The 19,499-nt window shown below is 41.2% G+C and overlaps 1 protein-coding gene across 7 annotated transcripts in view; it reads right to left on the reverse strand.

Moving 5' to 3' along the window:
* Ctps2 (CTP synthase 2) overlaps positions 1–19,499 on the reverse strand; it is a 166,185-nt gene that overhangs the window by 119,454 nt on the left and 27,232 nt on the right. For all 7 annotated transcript variants that reach the window (XR_009588341.1, XM_060374325.1, XM_060374324.1 and 4 more), the window contains exons 9-13: positions 11,351–11,483; positions 9,259–9,347; positions 7,246–7,340; positions 1,463–1,525; positions 1,328–1,371 (exon numbers count right to left, since the gene is read on the reverse strand). Coding sequence is in view for 6 of the 7 variants with exons in the window: in XM_060374325.1 (XP_060230308.1) it covers positions 1,328–1,371; positions 1,463–1,525; positions 7,246–7,340; positions 9,259–9,347; positions 11,351–11,483 (424 nt within the window). In the remaining variant the exon portion in view is untranslated. The remainder of the gene's footprint in view (positions 1–1,327; positions 1,372–1,462; positions 1,526–7,245; positions 7,341–9,258; positions 9,348–11,350; positions 11,484–19,499) is intronic.

Raw genomic sequence — 19,499 nt, forward strand, 5'->3', positions numbered from 1 at the left:
GAGCATGTGATGAAAAGTGAGAGCCTTCAGTGCCCAGCAAAGGATCCTGACTTGTTCTTCAGTGCTCATAGTCAGGCCTAGCGGTGTTTGCCTTTAATGCTAGCACTTGAAAGACTGAGGCAGGTGGATCTCTGAATTCAAGACCAGACATGTTTACATATCAAGTTCCAAAGCAACCAGGGAAACACAACTGTTGGTTCTCCTCCTGCCTGGGAACTGCTTCCCAGCAGCCCACGAAGTCAGGAGGGGCAGACGACAAGAACCCTGCCTAGAATGGCCTTCGAAAACTGTACAGGGTTCACACACCCTGGGAACAGCTGATGACAAGTTTAACTTTAATTCGAGAGAACAAAGGCTATATTCCCCCCCGGGGGGGTCTCCAAGAATAGGTGTATGTATTGGTTGGAACTAGGTACTTCAGGGATGCTTGATTTGCATTATACAGTTCGCTCCTATCATAAGAATAGAATCTCAGTACCTAATTAACATATAGACACAGGGAGGGGAGACCTAGCAGGGAGCTATGTCAGAAGCCATATATCAAGTGTGGTTAGCGGAGTCTATGTCTAAAGACACTCTCCAGAAGTCAGGCAGAGAGAAGGGGACCCTGCCAAGGGGAAGGAGTTTTGCCTTTAGTGCTGAGCTTATAATGGCTGTCCAGGCAAGAACTGCAACCTCAACCAACAGGGTAGCTCCAACACACAACCATTGTGTGTGTGTGTGCGCGCACATATATAGATGCTAACAAAGGCCAAAAGAAAGTGTCAGATCCCTAGAACTGGAATTATATGTGACTGTGTGATACCTAATGTAGATGTTGGGACCAAATTTGGGTCCTCTGGAAAAGTTGCAAGTGCTCTTAGCCACTGAACCATCTCTCTAGCACCATAACTATCTTGGACAAAAGGAACTGGCAGATGAGGACCAGCAGCACAATGGTTGTCACTTTTGTTTTAGAAAGAATGATGGCCACCAATGTGGAAAATAGGCAGACTGGGGACAAGTCTAGAGATGGGACAGCTCATTTATTTATATTAGCTGTTTAAATTGTTGTCACGGTCAATTTAATCCTTTCCTAAACATTAAGCTTGAAAGCTGTTGCAAAGACAAATCTGGCTGGGCTGTGTTTCTTCAAGGCACAGCTGGTAAGATAGTCTAGTGAGAACAAAGCAGTTTGAAGCAAAAATAGTAGGTAATAATAAGTTCACATATAATTTTTAAAGTTCTTGCACTGCCAGGAGAAAACAATAATTACCCGTTAGATATTTAGGCAAGAACTGAAACCGAATGACAATAATTGGACCCAGAAAATCAACAAGCCACTTACCAATGGGACTGGAGTGTCTGGATCAAATTCTGTAGAATTAGCATCTAAAGACAAAGGAGAAGTTTAGTTATTTACCAATATTGCTGACACATTCTTGTTGTTAAATAAACAGTTCTTAGCAAATCGTGGACTTACCTTTCAAGTTCAGACAGTTTCTTGCAAACTCAATCACTGCCAGTTGCATCCCAAGGCAAATTCCTATGAGGAGAAGCACATGAGCATGTTTTGTATCAAGTGACACTTTGTGTTCAACTGCTTCCAGCAGTCTCTTAGAATGCAGACCTCAAGAGAGGAAGACTTCCTGTTTAGTTCCCTGCAATCCCCTTGGCACTCAGAATAGTTCCTGGAAGTGCAGCAAGTGACAGGGGTTAAAACTAAGGAGCAGCCTAAGGTCCTGAGGTGAACAAGAAGCAACTGGAGGGCAGATGAGAAACACAAGCTCCCAGAAGGCATATCTGCCCTCTGCCACAGCTGTTCTTGAACCAAGGCACCCTATGTGGGTTGCAGGGCTGTTTCAAAGACCTTGAGTCTTTCAGAGCATGTCTAACAACACCCCAACTCAACAGGAAGTCTCTTGCTTCTCTAGGATGATTTCATATGTCCTTAGCCACAAGGCAAGCAGAGGTGGGCTAGTCTGTGGATGACCACAGACATATGAAGTGGAGCTGCTAATCACAGGGCTAAAAGCAGCATCAGAGGCTGGCACCCATGCTGTGGGCAGGTGTATAGCAGAAAGCAGGGAAGGAGACACAAAATGAAACTGAACACTTGCTCAGAAAGGCAGAAGTGGATTAGAGAGCTGGCTCTGGTTAGGAGCACTTGTTGCTCTTGCAGAGGAACCAGGCTATCAGCACCAACATGGCAGCTCACAAATGTCTATAACTCCAGTTCCAGAATATCCAATGTCCTCTTTTGGCCTCGAGGCTGCTGCATGCATGTGGCACACAGACACAGATACAGGCAAAATACCCTGGCACATAAAATAAAAATAAATGTTAAAAAAAAGATGAAAAGAAGACAAAGGCCTGGGTTACTGCAGGCCTGTTGCCATACAGATACTTTTGAACCTATCTCCATATTCACTGAAGCACACCAACTCCCTCCTATAAACAGGACAATAAGCATTCCAGATGTTGTTACAGACATACATATGTGATCCAGGGGATGCAAAGGGAGAAGCCATCAATATACAAGCATGTCAGGATGAAAGGAATAAGCAGGAAATGGCTGAGTGTTCACAGAACTTCAGAACGTTCCATATGACTAGGGCAGAAATAGACACATGATGTTGTAAAGCTGAGGTGCATACCTATAATCATAGATCATAGGAGGTGTAGGCAGGAGGATCAGGAGTTCAAAGCCAGCCTCAGTTACATAAAAAAATTCAAGGCTCACTTAAGGATGGGTATATGAGAAGAAACATGCTCAACACAAACACACACACACACACACACACACACACATACATACACACATACACACACAGAGAAAAGCTTGAAAAGATAGATTAAGACAGTGGAAATGGCCAGACAGGGGCAGGCAGACTGCTATGAGTTTGGGGCCAGCCTGGTCTACAGAGCAAGTTCCAAGACAGCTACATAGAGAAATCCTGTCTCAAAAAAAGAAAAACAAATAAACAAAAACAAAAAAACAACAGTAGAAATGTAAAAAAGAATTTCACTGGCCATTTTACACACATGTTATACAGTTTCAGACCAGATATACTTCTCACTGTATAAAAGAGAGCACTTGAGGCTGGAGAGATGGCTCAGCAGTTAAGAGTACTTGTTACTCTTGCAGAAGAGCCAGTTTTGCTTTCCAGCACCCACATGGCAGCTAGAGAATCAGATGCCACCTTCTGACTTCAGAGATCACTAGGCACCCATGTGGTGTACAGATAAACAAGCATGTAAAACAAAAGAGGGCATTTATTGGTTGTTTTGTCTATATTAAATTTACATGCCTTTAACTGCACAAAATAAAAATGAATAAAGAGCACACACGAGAGCAAGCAAGCAAGAGAGAGAGAGAACACGAGAACAACTTTTGCACAATGAAAATCACATCAAGAGCTTTAACCAAGTTTAGAGACAGACTTAAAAACACAAACAGTGAGGGTCTAGGGCTATAGTTTACTTGATGGAGTGCTTGCCTAATGTGCTCAAAACTCCAGGTTCCATTCCCCTATATGGCATAAACTAGCACCTACTAGTAATCCCAGCACTAAGAAAGTGAAGCTAGGAGGATCAATAGTTCAAGTCTATGTAGAAACTTTGAGGTCAGCCTTAGCTACATAAAACACCCTGTATGAAAACACCCTGTAATAGTTTGAATGAGAATGGCCCCCATAGGCTCATAAGTCTAAATATTTTGTCTCCAGTTGAAGGCTGTTTGGGGAGAGACTAGAAGGTGTGCCTTGTTGGAAGAAAAGTTACTGCAGGCAGGCTCTGAGATTTCAAAAGACTCTTGCTATTTTGAATCAGCTCTCTATGCTTCCTGCTTACACATCAAGATATGAGCTTTCAGCAGCTGCTCCAAGTGCCATGCTTGCCTGTCTGCTGCCATGCTCCCAGCCAAGATGGTGATAGACGCCTTTCCCTCTGGAACTGTAAGCACCTCCCCGTGAGAGAGAGAGAGAGAGAGAGAGAGAGAGAGAGAGAGAGAGAGAGAGAGAGAGAAGAAAGAAAGAAAGAAAGAAGAAAAAAAAAAACTTCCTTGTATAAGTTGCCTCGGGCCTAGTGTTTACCATAGCAATGGAAAAATAACTAACACACAACACATGTCCCTTTTTATTTGTGTGTATACATGATGTATGCCCAAGTGCAGAGGCCAGAGGAATAAATCAGGTATCTTGCATTACCAATCTCTATCTTCTTCGCTTGGTACAGGGTCTCTCAGTGAACCTGGAACCTGAAAATTCAGCTAGTCTAGCTGCCCAGCAAGCTCCAGCAATTCTCCCGTCTGCCCAACCAAACATATGCATGCACAGTGTTAGAGTTACAGACATGTGCTGCTGTACTCAGCTTTTTTATTAATTTATTTTTTATTAATTACAGTTTATTCACTTAGTATCTTAGCTGTAGCCCCCTACCTCATTCCCTCCCAATTCTACCCTCCATCCCTTATCTCCTCCCCTCCCCCTCCCCCAGTCCACTGATGGGGGGGGCTCCTCCCCTTCCCTCTGATTGCCTTTCTGAGTGAGGACTGATCATCTTACCCAGGATCCTCCTTCTTGCTTAGCTTCTTTAGGTATACAGATTTTAGTATGATTATCCTATATTATATTGCTAATATCCACTTCTAAGTGAGTGTATGCCATGTGTGTCTTTCTGCTTCTGGGATACCTCACTCAGGATGATCTTTTCTAGTTCCCACCATTTGTCTACAAATTTCATCATTTCCTTGTTTTTAATTGCTGAGTAGTATTCCATTGTGTAAATGTACCAAAATTTCTGTATCCATTCTTCCGTTGAGGGACATCTGGGTTGTTTCCAGATTCTGGCTATCATGAATAAAGCTGCTACTAACATGGTTGAGCAAATGTCCTTGTTGTGTACTTGAGCATATTTTGGATATATGCCTAGGAGTGGTATAGCTGGATCTTGAAGAAGCATTATTTCTAATTGTCTGAGAAAGCATCAGATTGATTTCCCAAGTGGTTGTACAAGTTTACATTCCCACCAGCAATGGAAAAGGGTTCCCCTTTCTCCACTTCCTCTCCAGCATGTATTTTCACTTGAGTTTTTGATATTAGCCATTCTGATGGGTATAAGATGAAATCTCAGGATAGTTTTGATTTGCATTTCCCTGATAACTAAGGGCGTTGAACACTTCTTTAAGTGTTTCTCTGCCATTTGATATTCCTCTATTGAGAATTCTCATTGGTTCAGGAGACAACTTCCTGAACAGAACACCAACAGCACAGGCTCTAAGATCAACAATCAATAAATGGGACCTCATGAAACTGAAAAGCTTCTGTAAAGCAAAGGACACTGTCATCAGAACAAAACGACAGCCTACAAACTGGGATAGCATCTTCACCAACCCTACATCTGACAGAGTGCTAATATCCAGAATATATAAAGAACTCAACAAGTTAAACACCAACAAACCAAGTAATCCAATTAAAGAATGGGGTACAAAGCTAAACATACTCAGCTTTTAATGTTGGTGTTAGGGATCAAATCAGGATGTCTGTTGCCCACTGAGCCATCTCCCCAGCCTGAACACCTCATCTTAAAAAAAATAATTAACAGTGACCCAAATGAGCTTATGTAACAGTAAAACAAAGAAAGTTTCCTGGGTTTTCTTTGGAAAATGAGTACCAAGAGTCTGGAGTATCCAGGAATGAGCAGGTTATAGATAAAACTTAACATCTAACATTCTTCAGATAGTAAAATAAAACAAACCTTCCCTTCAGTTCATAAGCCCACCAGAATACCTAAAACACAGTGGGAGACTAAGCTTCCATGACTACCTGAATCTCCAGCAGCAAAGTTGCTTTTAACATGTCTAGTCCCATGTCACCTGGCCTTACTATTACAGAAAATTGGCTTTGCAATTTAAGCAAAAGGTTTCAAGAAACCTGCCTCTACAAAAGGTTTAGTGGTATGATAAATGCATGTAGTCCCAGGATTTGGGATGCTAAAGCAGGAGGGGAGCTTCAATCAAGAAGTTCAAGGTCAGCGTAGACAACACTGTAAGACAGTCAGACCCCAGCTCTCTTTCTATTTCTCGCTTTTTTTTTTTCTTTTGATTGAGACAGGGTTTCCCTGTGTAGTTCTGGCTGTTCTGGAATTCACTCTGTATACCAGACTGGCCTTGAATTCAGAGAGCCAACTGCTTCTGCCTCTAGATTCTGAGATTAAAGGTGTGTGCCACTACACCTGGCTTATGCACTTCTTTTTCAAACAAAAAGGTTATCACAGAGTTCTATTGAATGTTTTTTTTGCTGGAAATGCTAAGAGGACTAGTAAGAAGAAGACAGAGATAGACTTCTTCTAGCTTCTTGCTACTCAGAGATAAAAGTTTCTTAAAAACTAAGGAATAAGTCTAGGCTTTACATGTCATTGAATTTTCTCCAACTGTGCAGCCATGAGCAATGTGCAAAACAATTTGGGTAGCTGAGTTACAATAAAACTTAATTTACAAAAGCAAGCTAGGAGCCACATTCAGTTTGATAAGCCCTGTAACAAATGACTTGGTGTCTGACTTTCAAAACTAAGTTCACACCTTCACAAGAACAAACCTTATTACATGTTCCCCTACTAAGGTATGACACCTACCTAATGTCAAAACCTGGTGATGTACCTCAATGGTAGAGTTGCCTTACATGTACATTTAAGGTCCTAAGTTCAAGTCTCAGCACCGGAAAAAAAAAAAAAAAAACCTTAAAACTCACAGAATCCCCCCCAGAGGGAGGTGATCAAAGAGCAGGCCAATCAGATTATGTCAGAGGCAGTCCCTCTTCACATTACTATGTAACCCAATTGGACTCTGAACTGCCCTGGGCTACACCTGTGCAGGGGTTCTGGGTTATCTCCATGAATAGCCCTTGGTTGGAGTATGAGTCTCTGGGAAGTTCCCTTACCAGGCCATAGTAGAGGACAATGCAGCCACTTTTGATGTGAACTGACAGACTAAGATCAGAAAGAAGAGGAGAACCTCCCCTATTAGTGGACTTGGGGAGTGGCATGCAAGCAGAGGGAGGAGGGAGGGTGGGATTGGGAGGGGAGGAGGGAGGGGCTTATGGGGGGATGCAGAATGAATAAAGTGTAATTGATGAAAAATTTTTAAAAAAAAAGGGAAAAAAAAGCAGAGGGGGAAAACGTTCTCTTACTTAGGTAGTGATGCACATTATAATAAATTATCTTCCAAGAAAAAAAAAAACTCACAGAATCAATACATAAAGGTCTTACCCAGAAATGGAATCTTCTTTGTCCTTGCCCAAGAAATTGCCTGCAGTTTTCCCAGTGTTCCTCGCATTCCAAAGCCTCCAGGCACAAGAATACCACTGAAATCAACACAAAATGAAAGTAAAAATGCATCCACAATTTTTAAATATTTTAATTAGCGTGTGTGTGTGTGTGTGTATCTGTGGGTCCAGGTGTGCCTGTGTATATGGGCAAGTGCATGCATGCCACAGTGAGTATGTGAAGGTCAGAGGACATCCTATAACACTTGGTTCTCTATTTCCACTATGTAGGTGCCAGGGATCGAACCCAAGTTGCCAGGCTTGGCAGCAAGTACTTTCACCTACAAAGCCACCTCACCAGCCCACACTACTTTTATTTTTAAAACTTGTATTTTTTCAGTGTTCCCAAACTCAATACTTGAGACAATCACTAATGAATACCTGAGGTCTACTTGCAGACTAGATTACATGATTAAACATCTTTGAAGCTCAACCTTATGGGGATGACAATTTCTCATAACTGATTTTAATATATATTTTCTGATAGGTCTTGGTAGCTTCTGAATATAGGAACTGAAAAATTCAACTCAATACAACATGCACTGAGAGCCAGTAAGGGTAGTACATGGCTATTTAACCCAACACTCCGAAGGTAAAAATAGGAGGATTGCTACAAGTTCTAGCACTTGAAGATGCTAGATGACTATGGCTAAACAACAAGACCAGAGTAAACCAGTAAATCAAAACCAAAAACCAAAGACTACACTGAGAACTGTGTGTGCTGATACATACTTGTAACCCTAGCACTCCAGACATTGAGGCAGAAGGATTCAGAGTTCCAGGCCAGCCTGGAATAGGGAGTGAAATCTGTCTCAAAAGATAAAAACAAATAAACAAAAGAGTATAAAATAAATTCTACTCAGGGATGAAATAACTTAGTAGTAGAATGCTTGCCTAATGTGAAGGGCGAGAGAAACATAAAATGAATAAAGATTTTTAAAATGGTTAAAGTCATTTTGCTGTTGTTAAATTTTTGAGACATGGTTTCATGGAGTACAGACTCGCCCCAAACAAACTCTATAGTCAAGACATAAACTCTGGATGCTGCTATCTCAATCTTAAGTGGCAGGGTTATATGTATGTACCATCACATCTAGCTGAGTTGAAGTTCTTCCCTAACTACTATATAAAAACTTTCCACTTTCTTACATCACTCAAAAAAGTTAAACTGGTTTAAAAAAAAAAAAAAAAAAAAAAAAAAAAACTAAGATTTCAACTCCCAATTAAGTAACAGTGAATGAAAATGTTCTGGCTAGAGCAAAGATACAAGTTAAAAGGCAACAGTTCAAGAGAAAAACCAGGTAACTTCAAGATCCAATGCTGCCCCAGGGTTCTCACGATCACTTACAGAAAGAAAAGAGAAGGGGAAGGGAAGAACTAGAACATGTGGAAGGGCTGGGGCTAAAGCTCAGCTGGTAGAGTATTGTTTACCATGAAGCCCTGTGTTCCATCCATATGAACCAGGCGTGGTACTGTGTATCTATAGACTCCAAACTTAGGAGGTGGAGACAGGAGGATTGAGGATTCAAAGTCATCCTAAGCTACAGTTTCCAGGCCAGCCTGGGCTACACAAGACCCTATTTCAACAATTAATTAATTATAACAATAAGAATAAATAGGTACAACACATGGAAAAGAAAATCAGAGAAAGATCCTGCTTGAATTTAATTTTATATGTGTAGTAGTCATCACTGCATCCTTCATTAAAACCAACACTCTTTCCCTCTAATGCTGCCTCCCACACTCTTGAAAGAAAACTGCTTTTAGTGCCCATTACCTGAACTCATACGGCACCCCTGAATATAATGTGGCATGAATGCTGCACAAGCACCTGCAGAGACCACCCGGCCTCCTAACTACTCCAAGTGTACAAAATCTAGCCACTGCAACAAGTGGAGCAAGTACAGAGAAAACAAAGTGACATTGTCCTTCTTGTGTGAACAGTTCTTGTACTCACTCAGCTAAGCACAGCTTCTGCCAAGCTTCATGGAATTTCATAGGATCCTCGGCTTTGGTGATTGGCTCCAGATCGATGGAGTCTATGTACTAAACAAACAAACAAACAAACAAAAAACATGAAAAAGAAAGCATCAAAAATCCAATAGGTAAAAGGAACATTTTAAGAAAAATAAACAGTCAAAAATTCTACAGCTTTGTAACACAGTTATTCAGTAATTGAGGACTAGTAGAGCTTACTTGTAAAGCCCTTGCCTACAGGAAAATGGAAGAGAAAAAGATGAAATAAAGATAAAATGAAGTGCTTAGGATAGGAACTAAGGGGATAGTTCAGTGGCAAAGCCTATAAAATGCCCTGAGTTCAACATCTAGGACCTCAAAACATCTTGGTTTGGTTTGGTTTAGTTTTTCCAGACAGGGTTTTTCTGTGTAGCCCTGGCTGTCCTGGAACTCACTCTGTAGACTAGGCTAACCTTAAACTCATAGAGATCTGCCTGCCTCTGCCTCCCAAGTGCTGGGATTAAAGGTATATTCACTATATCCAGCTTCCAAAGACATTGTAAAAACTAAAAGAGAAAGTGCTAAGTCTGGTGGTATATGCCTATAGTCCCAGAGCCCAAAAAACAGAGAGACAGTAGGACATTGCAAGTCTACGTAGTGAGTTTCAGGCTAGCCAGAATTTTGAGACCCTGTCTCAGGGCCATAACCCTTCCTGAAAATTTATAAGATCCTCCCTGGAGGATCTTATAAGCCACAGAGTGAATTCAAAAACAGTCTGGTCAACTTAGCAAAGCTCTATCACAAATATAACTAAAAGAAGGTTAGAAATACAGCTTAGCGATAAATCATTTGCCTAAATATGTGCAAGAACCTACATTAAATCCTAGTACCACATGTGTAAGGGAAGAAAGAGAGGAAGATGGAAAGAGAGTGCTACAGGAGGGAGAGGAAGAAGGAAAGGAAATGACCTGGACACTGAATCTCTATTAAGCTTCCTAGTAGAGAGCACTTTACATGAGTTATCACAGGTTATCACTGAAAGACTTCCAGCTGAATCTATGAAACTCCCTGTTGGGAAGGCCTCTGGGAATCTTGCATTTGCCTTTCCCCAAATTCCATCCCATACCACTCTTCCATTTGCCAATTTTCCTTTGTATTCTCTGGCTATCATAAATCTTACACATGGCTAGGACTGTGTGTTGAGTCCTGTCAGTCCTCCTGTTCAACTTTCCATACAGTGGTTAGACCTAAGAGCGCTCCATCACAGTCTGCCTCTTTGGGAATTTAAAAATGGTGTTTATTTATTTTGGAGTGCTGGGGATGGAACCCAGCTGATCATGTTGAGTAGCACTCCAGCACTGAGTCACATCTCCAACTGTGGTGGTCTGAAGGAGAATGGCCTCCGTAGGCTCATATGTTCGAATGCTTGATCCCTAGTTAATGGAAAGATTTGGGAAGGATTAGGGGATGTGGTTTTTATTGAAAGAGGTGTGTCACGCTGGAGATGGGTGAGGTTTCAAAAGCCCATGCCAGACCCAATGTTCCTTTCTATGCCTGAAATTTATAAATAAGATATAAGTTCTCAGCTGCTACTCCAGCGCCAAGCCTGCCTGTCTATTGCCATGCTCCAGCCATTGATGATAATGAATCAACCCTCTGAAACTATAAGCAAGCCACCAACTAAAATAAGAGTTGCCTTGACCATGGTGTTTCTTCAAAGAAATAAAAGAGTAAATTGCATTTGTTTATTTGTTTCAGTGTGGGGAGGATGGAATCCAGGTCCTTGATCATGCTAAGTAAGTACTCCAGCACTGAGCCACAGCCCATCCCAACCTGTCACTTAAGACTATCTAGAAGAGGGCCAGAGAGATGGTTCAGCAGTTAAGAGAACCTACTGCTAGGTTCCTAGCACTCATTTCAGGTAGCTCACAACCACCTGTATCTGCAGCCCCAGGGTAATCCAATGCCTCCGGACTCCGTGTACACTTGCACTCACAGGTACATGTGAGTACACCTACACAAAGACACAGATACATATACACATAGCTAGAAATAAAAGAAAGAAATAGCTGGAAGAGCAAACTGGGACTCACCATCAGATTCAACTTGTGATTGATGGCCAAGGCGGAATGTTCCAGTGCCTTGAACACAGAAGCATAGCAGTCCCTGAGTTTGGTGTATTTACCAACCAGGGCAATGGAGCATATTTTCTGCAATCCTTCATACCTGAGAGGAAAAACAAGCTCAAAGTCCATAGGTACACTATGAAACATCACAAGCAACAATGCAGCTACTGTTTTTATCCCAAGGCACTTTTCAGAACCTTAGGCACAGAGAAGATGCTCAGCATACTTGATACAAACCTGTCCTCCAACATGCTAAAATCTGGTCATCAAACAGATTTGCAAAGCATAAGAAGAGCTGGAGAGATGGCTCAGCTTGTGAAGCACTTAACACTTAAGGATGAGGACCTGAATTCTTATCTCCAAAAACCACATAAAAAGCTAGGCAAGGTGACACACACCTATAACTCCAACACTCCTGTAAGGAAATAGGAGGTGGAGACAGGATACTCCCCAGAAACTGTCCTCAGTCTCCACATGTACATGGAGATACAAATGTGTGTGTGTGTGTGTGTGTGTGTGTGTGTGTGTATGTATACATGCACACAAATTAAGAAACAGAGTTTCTTTAGTGACCCCAAGAAACCTCAATGTTGGCTTACAGAAGCAGATACAGGTTTATCAGAGAAATCTCAGAGTTTATCAGAGAAAAACTTAAAAGCACCAAAACAAAAAAAAATTAAAAAGCTGCCTCATAAACTCTGGGCTGTTCATAAATTAGTTTATAAGGTGACATTATGTAAGAATACGCAATGTACTTGTCAACAGAAAACATTCTGGTATGTTTGTAAGGTGGCATTTGTATAAGCAAATGCATTCAAAGTTGTTTACATTTAAAATTGTCACATACCCAACTGTCCTACTAAAGTCTGGTTATTTGTGACATGTCTGAAGAATAGTGATAAGAGAACTATTTAAAATACTCCAAGCCATTTACATCATTTTAATGAGAACTTTCCATTCTACAAAAGATATTCAATCACATGTCACAATTATAAACAAGTTTCAGTGTTGTTTTTGTCAGAAAATATGTTCAGAGAACATGAAAAATATGGTGATCAGATGTTAGGTATGTAGATGATGTTGTAGAAATTTGAAGGGAGTTCTTGCTCCAAACAATGAGGCAAAATGTTGCCATAAGCAGGTAGCCCTCTTTCACATCTCTATCTGCACTGCAGGCAAGAAACAGTATCAAAAACAGTATCAGATTGGGAAGTGGAGATGTGACTTAGTGGATGAAACACTTGAAAATTTTCAGTCACTCATGAAAATGCAAGATGAGTATAGTGGCCCAGTTGTAATCCCAGGGAAAGGGAGGTAGAGATGGGTTCCCCAGGACAAGCTGTCTAGCCAGGTGAGCTCCAGAATCAGCAAGAGACTGGATGTCAATATATAAGGTGGGGATATTGAGGAAGATGTCAATGTTGGACCTCCACATGCATGTACACATATGTGCATGTGCATGCTACATACACACATGCCCACACACATGCAAAATTGCATAGATACACACCAAAACAAAAACAGGCTGGGAGCCAGGATGTGGCTCATTTGGTAGAATGCTTGCCAAGCATGGTAGAAGCCCTTGGTTTGCTGATCCTCAGCACCATGTAAAATTGGGCATGGTAGTAACACACCTGTCATCAACCCTAGATCTCAGGAGATGAACACAGAATGATCAGAAGTTCAAATCATCCCTGGCTACACAGTGAGTTCAAGGCCAGCCTAGGATACATGAGATCTCACCTCATAAACAAAAACTAAGCCAGATGTAGCAGACAGGAAGGCAGAGGCAGGCAGGGATCTCTGTGAATTTGAGGTCTCTCTGATCTACATTGAGAGTTCCAGGCTAGACAGAGCTATACAGTGGGGCACTGCCTCAAAAAATAAAGATAAAATGAATTCAAAACACAAAAACAGAAACTAGGCTGGGTGGAGAAAAACTAAAAGACTAAAAATAATGGGAAAGGTAAGACTTCCAAGGAAGGTCAATTAATAAAGGACCTAAGAAAAGGCTGTCAGACCTTTAACTCTGCTTAGTTTTAGCTTGCGCTGTAGAATCCACAGCTGTACGTGGCCATAAGCAGCAACTGTCTAGCATATATGAGGCCCTGGGTTCAATCACCAGTACCACAAAATGGTGTTGCTGATGATAATGATGACACTGGTGATCATGAATTAATTTTTGATAATAGAAAGCTAGTAAATCTCAAACCAAATACCACAGATGCCATGAGTAGCAGATATTCCGACCGAAAGTGTAGTCCACCTGCCTAGCAGCTGCAGCTGCCTCTGTGCAAGGAGTTGGCTGGGCCTCACCTCTTCCCCTCACACAGACGAGAGACATACCTCTGACCCAAAATAATGCACACCAAAAGCAACTACAGGCTCCTCCTATTCACTCATGTCCAGACTTTCTTGACAGAAGTCACAGGGAAGGTGAATGCATGGGCCACACACTCCCAGAATGGGAGCTGCTGTGCTGACTGGCTGATGTACTAAGCCTATCCCTCGTGTTTACTTTCCTTGTGAACATTCACTTCCCAGACCAGCCAAAGGTCCACCTCACATGTCTGACACAGTGTCACAGATGTCTGCGGCAAGGCTGTGATACTACTGGGAAATGTTAGAGAATGGGAGGGAGAGTCTGCTTTATAGCCTCACCCAAAGTGGGGAGGGGTACCTACCTCATTTCAGCCTGGGGTCCCAGGAAAGGTAAATACACAGTTTAACCGGGACTCCTGGCCTCTGAGTGGCAGTGAGCTTCTATCATCACAGTGGCTGTTTTGCCCTCTCACTGACTCCTGTAGTCTACAGACGACAGTGAGGGGGTGGTCACTATACATGGCAGCCATCAATAAACCAACATTACTGCCAAAATGATAAAGATATTCTATCTTTGTTTACTCTGAAGACTGTAGTGTGCTGAATGGGTCCACACCAGACTGAAAACACAGCTCACACTTTAACACTTGTTGTATGCTTGAATCCCTGGCTTCAGTCCTTAGAAAGGGGGGAAAAAAACTTCTCTGGGCATGGAAGCTCACTCCTTTAATCCTAGCACTCAGAGGAAGAGGCTCTCTGAGTTCAAGGTCAGCCTGGTCTTCAGACCCTGACTCTTAAAAAAAAAAAAATCACCAAGAACCTTATAAACGTGGTGTAGCAGCACACACTTTTAATCCAAGCACTCAGGAGACAGTGGCAGGCAGATCTCTGAGTTTGAGGCCACCCTGGTTTACAGAGTGAGTTCCAGGACAGTCAGAGTTATACAGAGAAACCCCATCTGGGAAAAACAAACAAAACAAAACAAACAACAGACCTTATAAAATGACCTTGTCTGCTGATATAACTAAGGATCTGGAGTTAAGAGAGAGTATCAACAACTGCAAGATTGTCTTTAATTGATGTGCAAGTGTGTGTGTGTAAAATAAATAGATACAATTTTAAAATAAGAATTTTAAAAGCATATAACTATTTGATGGTAGTTGGGCATGTTGATGGATGCCTATATAATCCCAGCACTGTGGAGGCAGAAGCAAGCATTCAAGGCGAGCCTAGGCTGCATGAAACTATTTCCAAACCAACTAAAACAAACACCAAATTTATTGCCAGATGAAATAGTAACAGAGCCAAAACATCCCATTTAAAGGATCACCTTTAAGAAATGTTAGCCAAATCTTAAAACAAAAGCTCTAAAACATTTACAACTATAAATTAGACTAGGGATGTGGCTCAGCAACAGAGTGCTTGTGTAACATACACAGGCCTTGAATTCTGGTCCCAGGATTAAAAAAAGAAAAAAAAAAGTTACGCTCAGGATGCGAGGCTAAGCACTGCACTCAGGGTCAGCCACTTTCGACCCAGAGAAGAGCATGTCTGATTGCATGTGGGTTGATGCCCCAGGTCCCGCCTCTGAGAAAAAGGTATTGGACGGTCTGATGCTCTTTGGGTGGATGACACCTAAATGAACATCTGTACAAAGTCCCAATTTATTTCTAATATCAGAGATCAGACCTCTACTCTTGCCTGATGCATCTAAAACAAAAAGGGGGAACTGTAGAGAGCTGCAAAATGCCGCGCCTTAAAGATGGAGCTGGTTTCCGCCTTCCATCTTCCCGATGGTGAGTGCTCTCTGTCACAAACAACTCCATATTTGGCTAAGGCTGAGGATCTGGCTTACTTCCCTGTATGTGGACCTATCTGCATTGCCCAGGAGGCACGCTGGGGTTGGCTACCCAGAGGCTATTTTAAGCTGTGGGCTGGCTTTCCCCAGGGTCAGAAGATTGTTCAAGGTTCCTGAATAAACTGCACTGAGAAGAACAAAAAAAAAAATCAGAAAGAAGGAGAGGAGGACCTCCCCTATCAGTGGACTTGGGGAGAGGCATGCATGCAGAAAGGGGGGGAGGGTGGGACCTGGAGGGGAGTAGGGAGGGGCTTATGGGGGGGATACAAAAAGAATAAAGTGTAATTAATAAAAGTTAAATAAAAAATTTTTTTAAAAAGTGGGAAAAATATTCAGCAAATAAAAAGCAAATTAATACATAAATCAAAATTGTTAGCCTGCTTCTTGTTTGGCTAGTAACCTATGATGTCATTATTGGTTGCCACCCATCGAGACCTGGGAAAAATGGACCACTGCCTCTTGCCTCTCTTGCTCTTGCTCTCTCTTGTCTCTTGCTCTTGCTCTCTCTTGTGTTCTTGCTCTCTCCTGCTCTCTCCCCTTTCTCTGTTGGGGAACCCCCTCCCTCCCACTACCATGTCTTTCTCCCTCTCTACTCCCCCCCTCCATCCAATAAACCTCTTTCATATAATATCTGTTGTGTGCATCACTTCTAAAAAAATAAAATTAACATTGGTGCATGGGGCCAGGAAAAACTCTCCTTGTAGCGCGTCTAGTCTAGTCACGCCAAGACCCCTTACGCACTATGATACCTGCAACAGATTTGTCTTCTGTTCTACCTATCACTAACCACCACTCAACCACACATGCCCAAAACCTACACTGTCTCTCAACTGCTCTGCTTTTCCTTTTTTAAAACAATATCAAATATTTTTTATTTTTATTTTTTTTACTTATTAATTGTTATTATTTATTACAATTTATTCACTTTGTATACTGGCTGTGGCCCCCTCCCTCTTCTCCTCTCAATCCCACCCCCTCTCTCATCTCCTCCTAGCCCCTCCCCTAGTCCACTGATAAAGGAGGTCTTCCTCCCCTTCTATCTGACCCTAGCCTATCAGGTCTCATCAGGACTGGCTGTATCATCTTCCTCAGACAAGGCTGTATCCCCTGCTTTGCCTTTTACCTGCCTTTTACTGAACACACCTATCCCTGTGCTTACAGCTGCTCAGACACTGAGACCTGACATGTACCAAATGATGGGCTATTCCCTCGCCCACAATTCACTCTGCGATAGAACCACTTGAGGAAACTGGTACACTTATGCCAGACTTCACTTTTAGGTGCTAGAACTGCGACTGCAGACTTTGACACAACCTGCTTCTAAACCATCCCTGTTAGGGAAGGGAATTTCCCACACTGCTCTCGTGCCTTACGCTCAGAGGAGTGTTTTCAATTGCATAATTGCTCAGCCATGCCACGCGCACTTGGAGAGTTTCAAACCAGGCCAGGACAGCCATAAGGCTGCCACCATGGCTGTGCACAACATGTGGCAAGCTGCCATAATATTAAAATAGAGAAGGCAGACCATGCCCCTCGCCCACTCCTACCACACTCACACCATGCATTCTAAACAATGGCATTCAAAAATATCTGACCTCTAAGGCCCTACTTCCCAGCTTTTAAAAATCTTTCTTCCTGATTTCTGTATACGCTACTTTTAAGAAAATATATTTTTTTAAATGTTGTAAATTCTTATCTAATGATTTATATAATTTGCTCATTTGGGTTTACATTTATAAGACTTCCTTAGTCATAATTACTCTATTTTGTCTCCTTTTAGACTAAAAGCAACAAGTCTCATTTTAAATGGATATGGATTTTTAAATTCAAAGTTATATTTTTACAACATGCTGAATATATGATTCAACCCTGGTTCAAAAAAAATTTTATATGATGCTAAAATTTCAAGGTTATAATGGTCTATTCAAATTAAGCTAATTTAAAATATATATCTAACTGCCTATGTCTTTATCAATTTTTAAATTAATAAATAAATGCTGTTTCTCCTGACACAAGCTGCCTGTGATATGGATTCACCACTCACTAGGCTTTCTGGCTAATAAGTTTGGTATAATAAATTCTAATATAATTTTAAAATTGTTCTATACTTTCTACTATGTTGCTTATTCTAAAATTCAGAACTAAGAGGTTACTAAATAAAAGTTTTTGCCTAGCTACCCTTAAACTATATGATATAATTTCAAGGATACTCTAAATTAAGATCTATTAATTTTAGAAGTATTTATTTATTTTAAAACTTAGTCATTGTGCTATATCGTCACTATCAAAAGGTTAAAATATGCTTGATCTTTTTTTCTAAAAATGGTAATATTATTAATCTATAGTATAGCCTTAGCCTTTAATAAGATAGTATATAAAAATTCCATAGCTTATAAATCATACAGGAGACTGTTATACTCTCACTTTAATGGACTATATTTATGACTTTTAAGGTTCCAACTTAATAGGGACAAAACCTAAAAAGTCCTAATATTTGATGATTAACAAATCCAAGTTAATAATCAGTCATCTCATAGATGATCAAGTCCTCTAACATGTCAAAAAATATATTTATAGTCCTACATATGCAGAAGTGGTCTCACTGCCATCTTAACTAAACAGCTGAGGATGGTCCCTGAGGACCATACAGGAATTGGTAAAAATAATTCCAAGAGCTATCCCAACAGACTCAGCTACAGCAAAACTATGCTCCAGACTCCAGACCTTGGTTGCTACTCTGAGGCTGTTGGCATTCCCACAGAAAAAAAAAAAAAAAAAAAAAAAAACAAGAAGCCTACAATCCCCCATCTCGTGGGGGTCTAGCCAAAAGTCAACTCTTCCAGATAACTGTTTCAAATGCAGCCAAAGGGGACACTGGTCCTGAGGCTGCCATAACAAGCCACACCCTGCCTTCTGGCAGACTGGCCTCTGGAAGTCAAAATGTTCCCATGCAGGCTAGCCCTCTGTGCAGACACAGAGGCCTAATCTGTGCAGACACAGAGGCCTAATCAGTGCAGGCACTTCCAGCCTTCCAGCTCCTTGGTCTGGCAGAGGACAAATGGCTCCTAGATTCAGCAAACTCCACCAGCCTCACCGAGCCCAGAGTAACGCTAAAGGACTCTTTTAACCTCACACTCAGGTCCCAAAATCATATTGCCAACCTCTGTCTTGGGAAACTTCAGATGCCTTCTCAGTCTTCTTCATAGGCAGGAGACAGGCCTTAAGCCTCACTCCTAGAGTTGCTACTGTCAAATGTAGAGACAGTCTAAGTTTGTTATCAGACTCAAAAAAAAAAATAGGTCTCAGGAACTGGAGATATAGCTCAGCAGTTAAGAGCACTTTCTGCTCTCCCAAAGGCTGCAGGTTCAATTCCCAGCACCCACATGGTGTTTCACAACTGTTTGCAACACCAATTCCCAATTCCCAGAGATCTGTCACCTTCACTCAAATGCAAATATAATGAAATTAAATAAATCTTTTTTTAAAAAAAAGTCTCAGATGTAACCTTTTACTATTCCTTTAGCTAAAGGACAATAAATGTTCATAGCACCCTCACCTATGTCTCAGAGTAAATAGATACAAAGCCGAAGGATACAGAAGTTTAAGTTATGAGGATAAATGTTTGAGGGTCTAATAAGATACTTCAAGGTTGGTAAATGCAAATTATTAAGGTTAAAAGGTCTAAGGCAATTTAAAGTATCTTATTAAATAAATAAAAATGCTTCATATTTCCTCCTGTTACTATGCTACTGTTGTATTGACTGTCCATAGTTTGACATTTATCACTCGAGCTCTGGTTTATTAATCTAACTCTGATAAAAAAAAATTTAAAAAACAAGATTCCACTATGCAATCCACTATCATGGTTCCAAGCTCAACATTTTAAATTTCCTTTGGTTTATCTTTTAAGTATAGACTTAAAATTGTTTCTCATTG

This window comes from Meriones unguiculatus, chromosome X (assembly GCF_030254825.1).
Source record: "Meriones unguiculatus strain TT.TT164.6M chromosome X, Bangor_MerUng_6.1, whole genome shotgun sequence".
Taxonomy (NCBI): Eukaryota; Metazoa; Chordata; class Mammalia; order Rodentia; family Muridae; genus Meriones; species Meriones unguiculatus.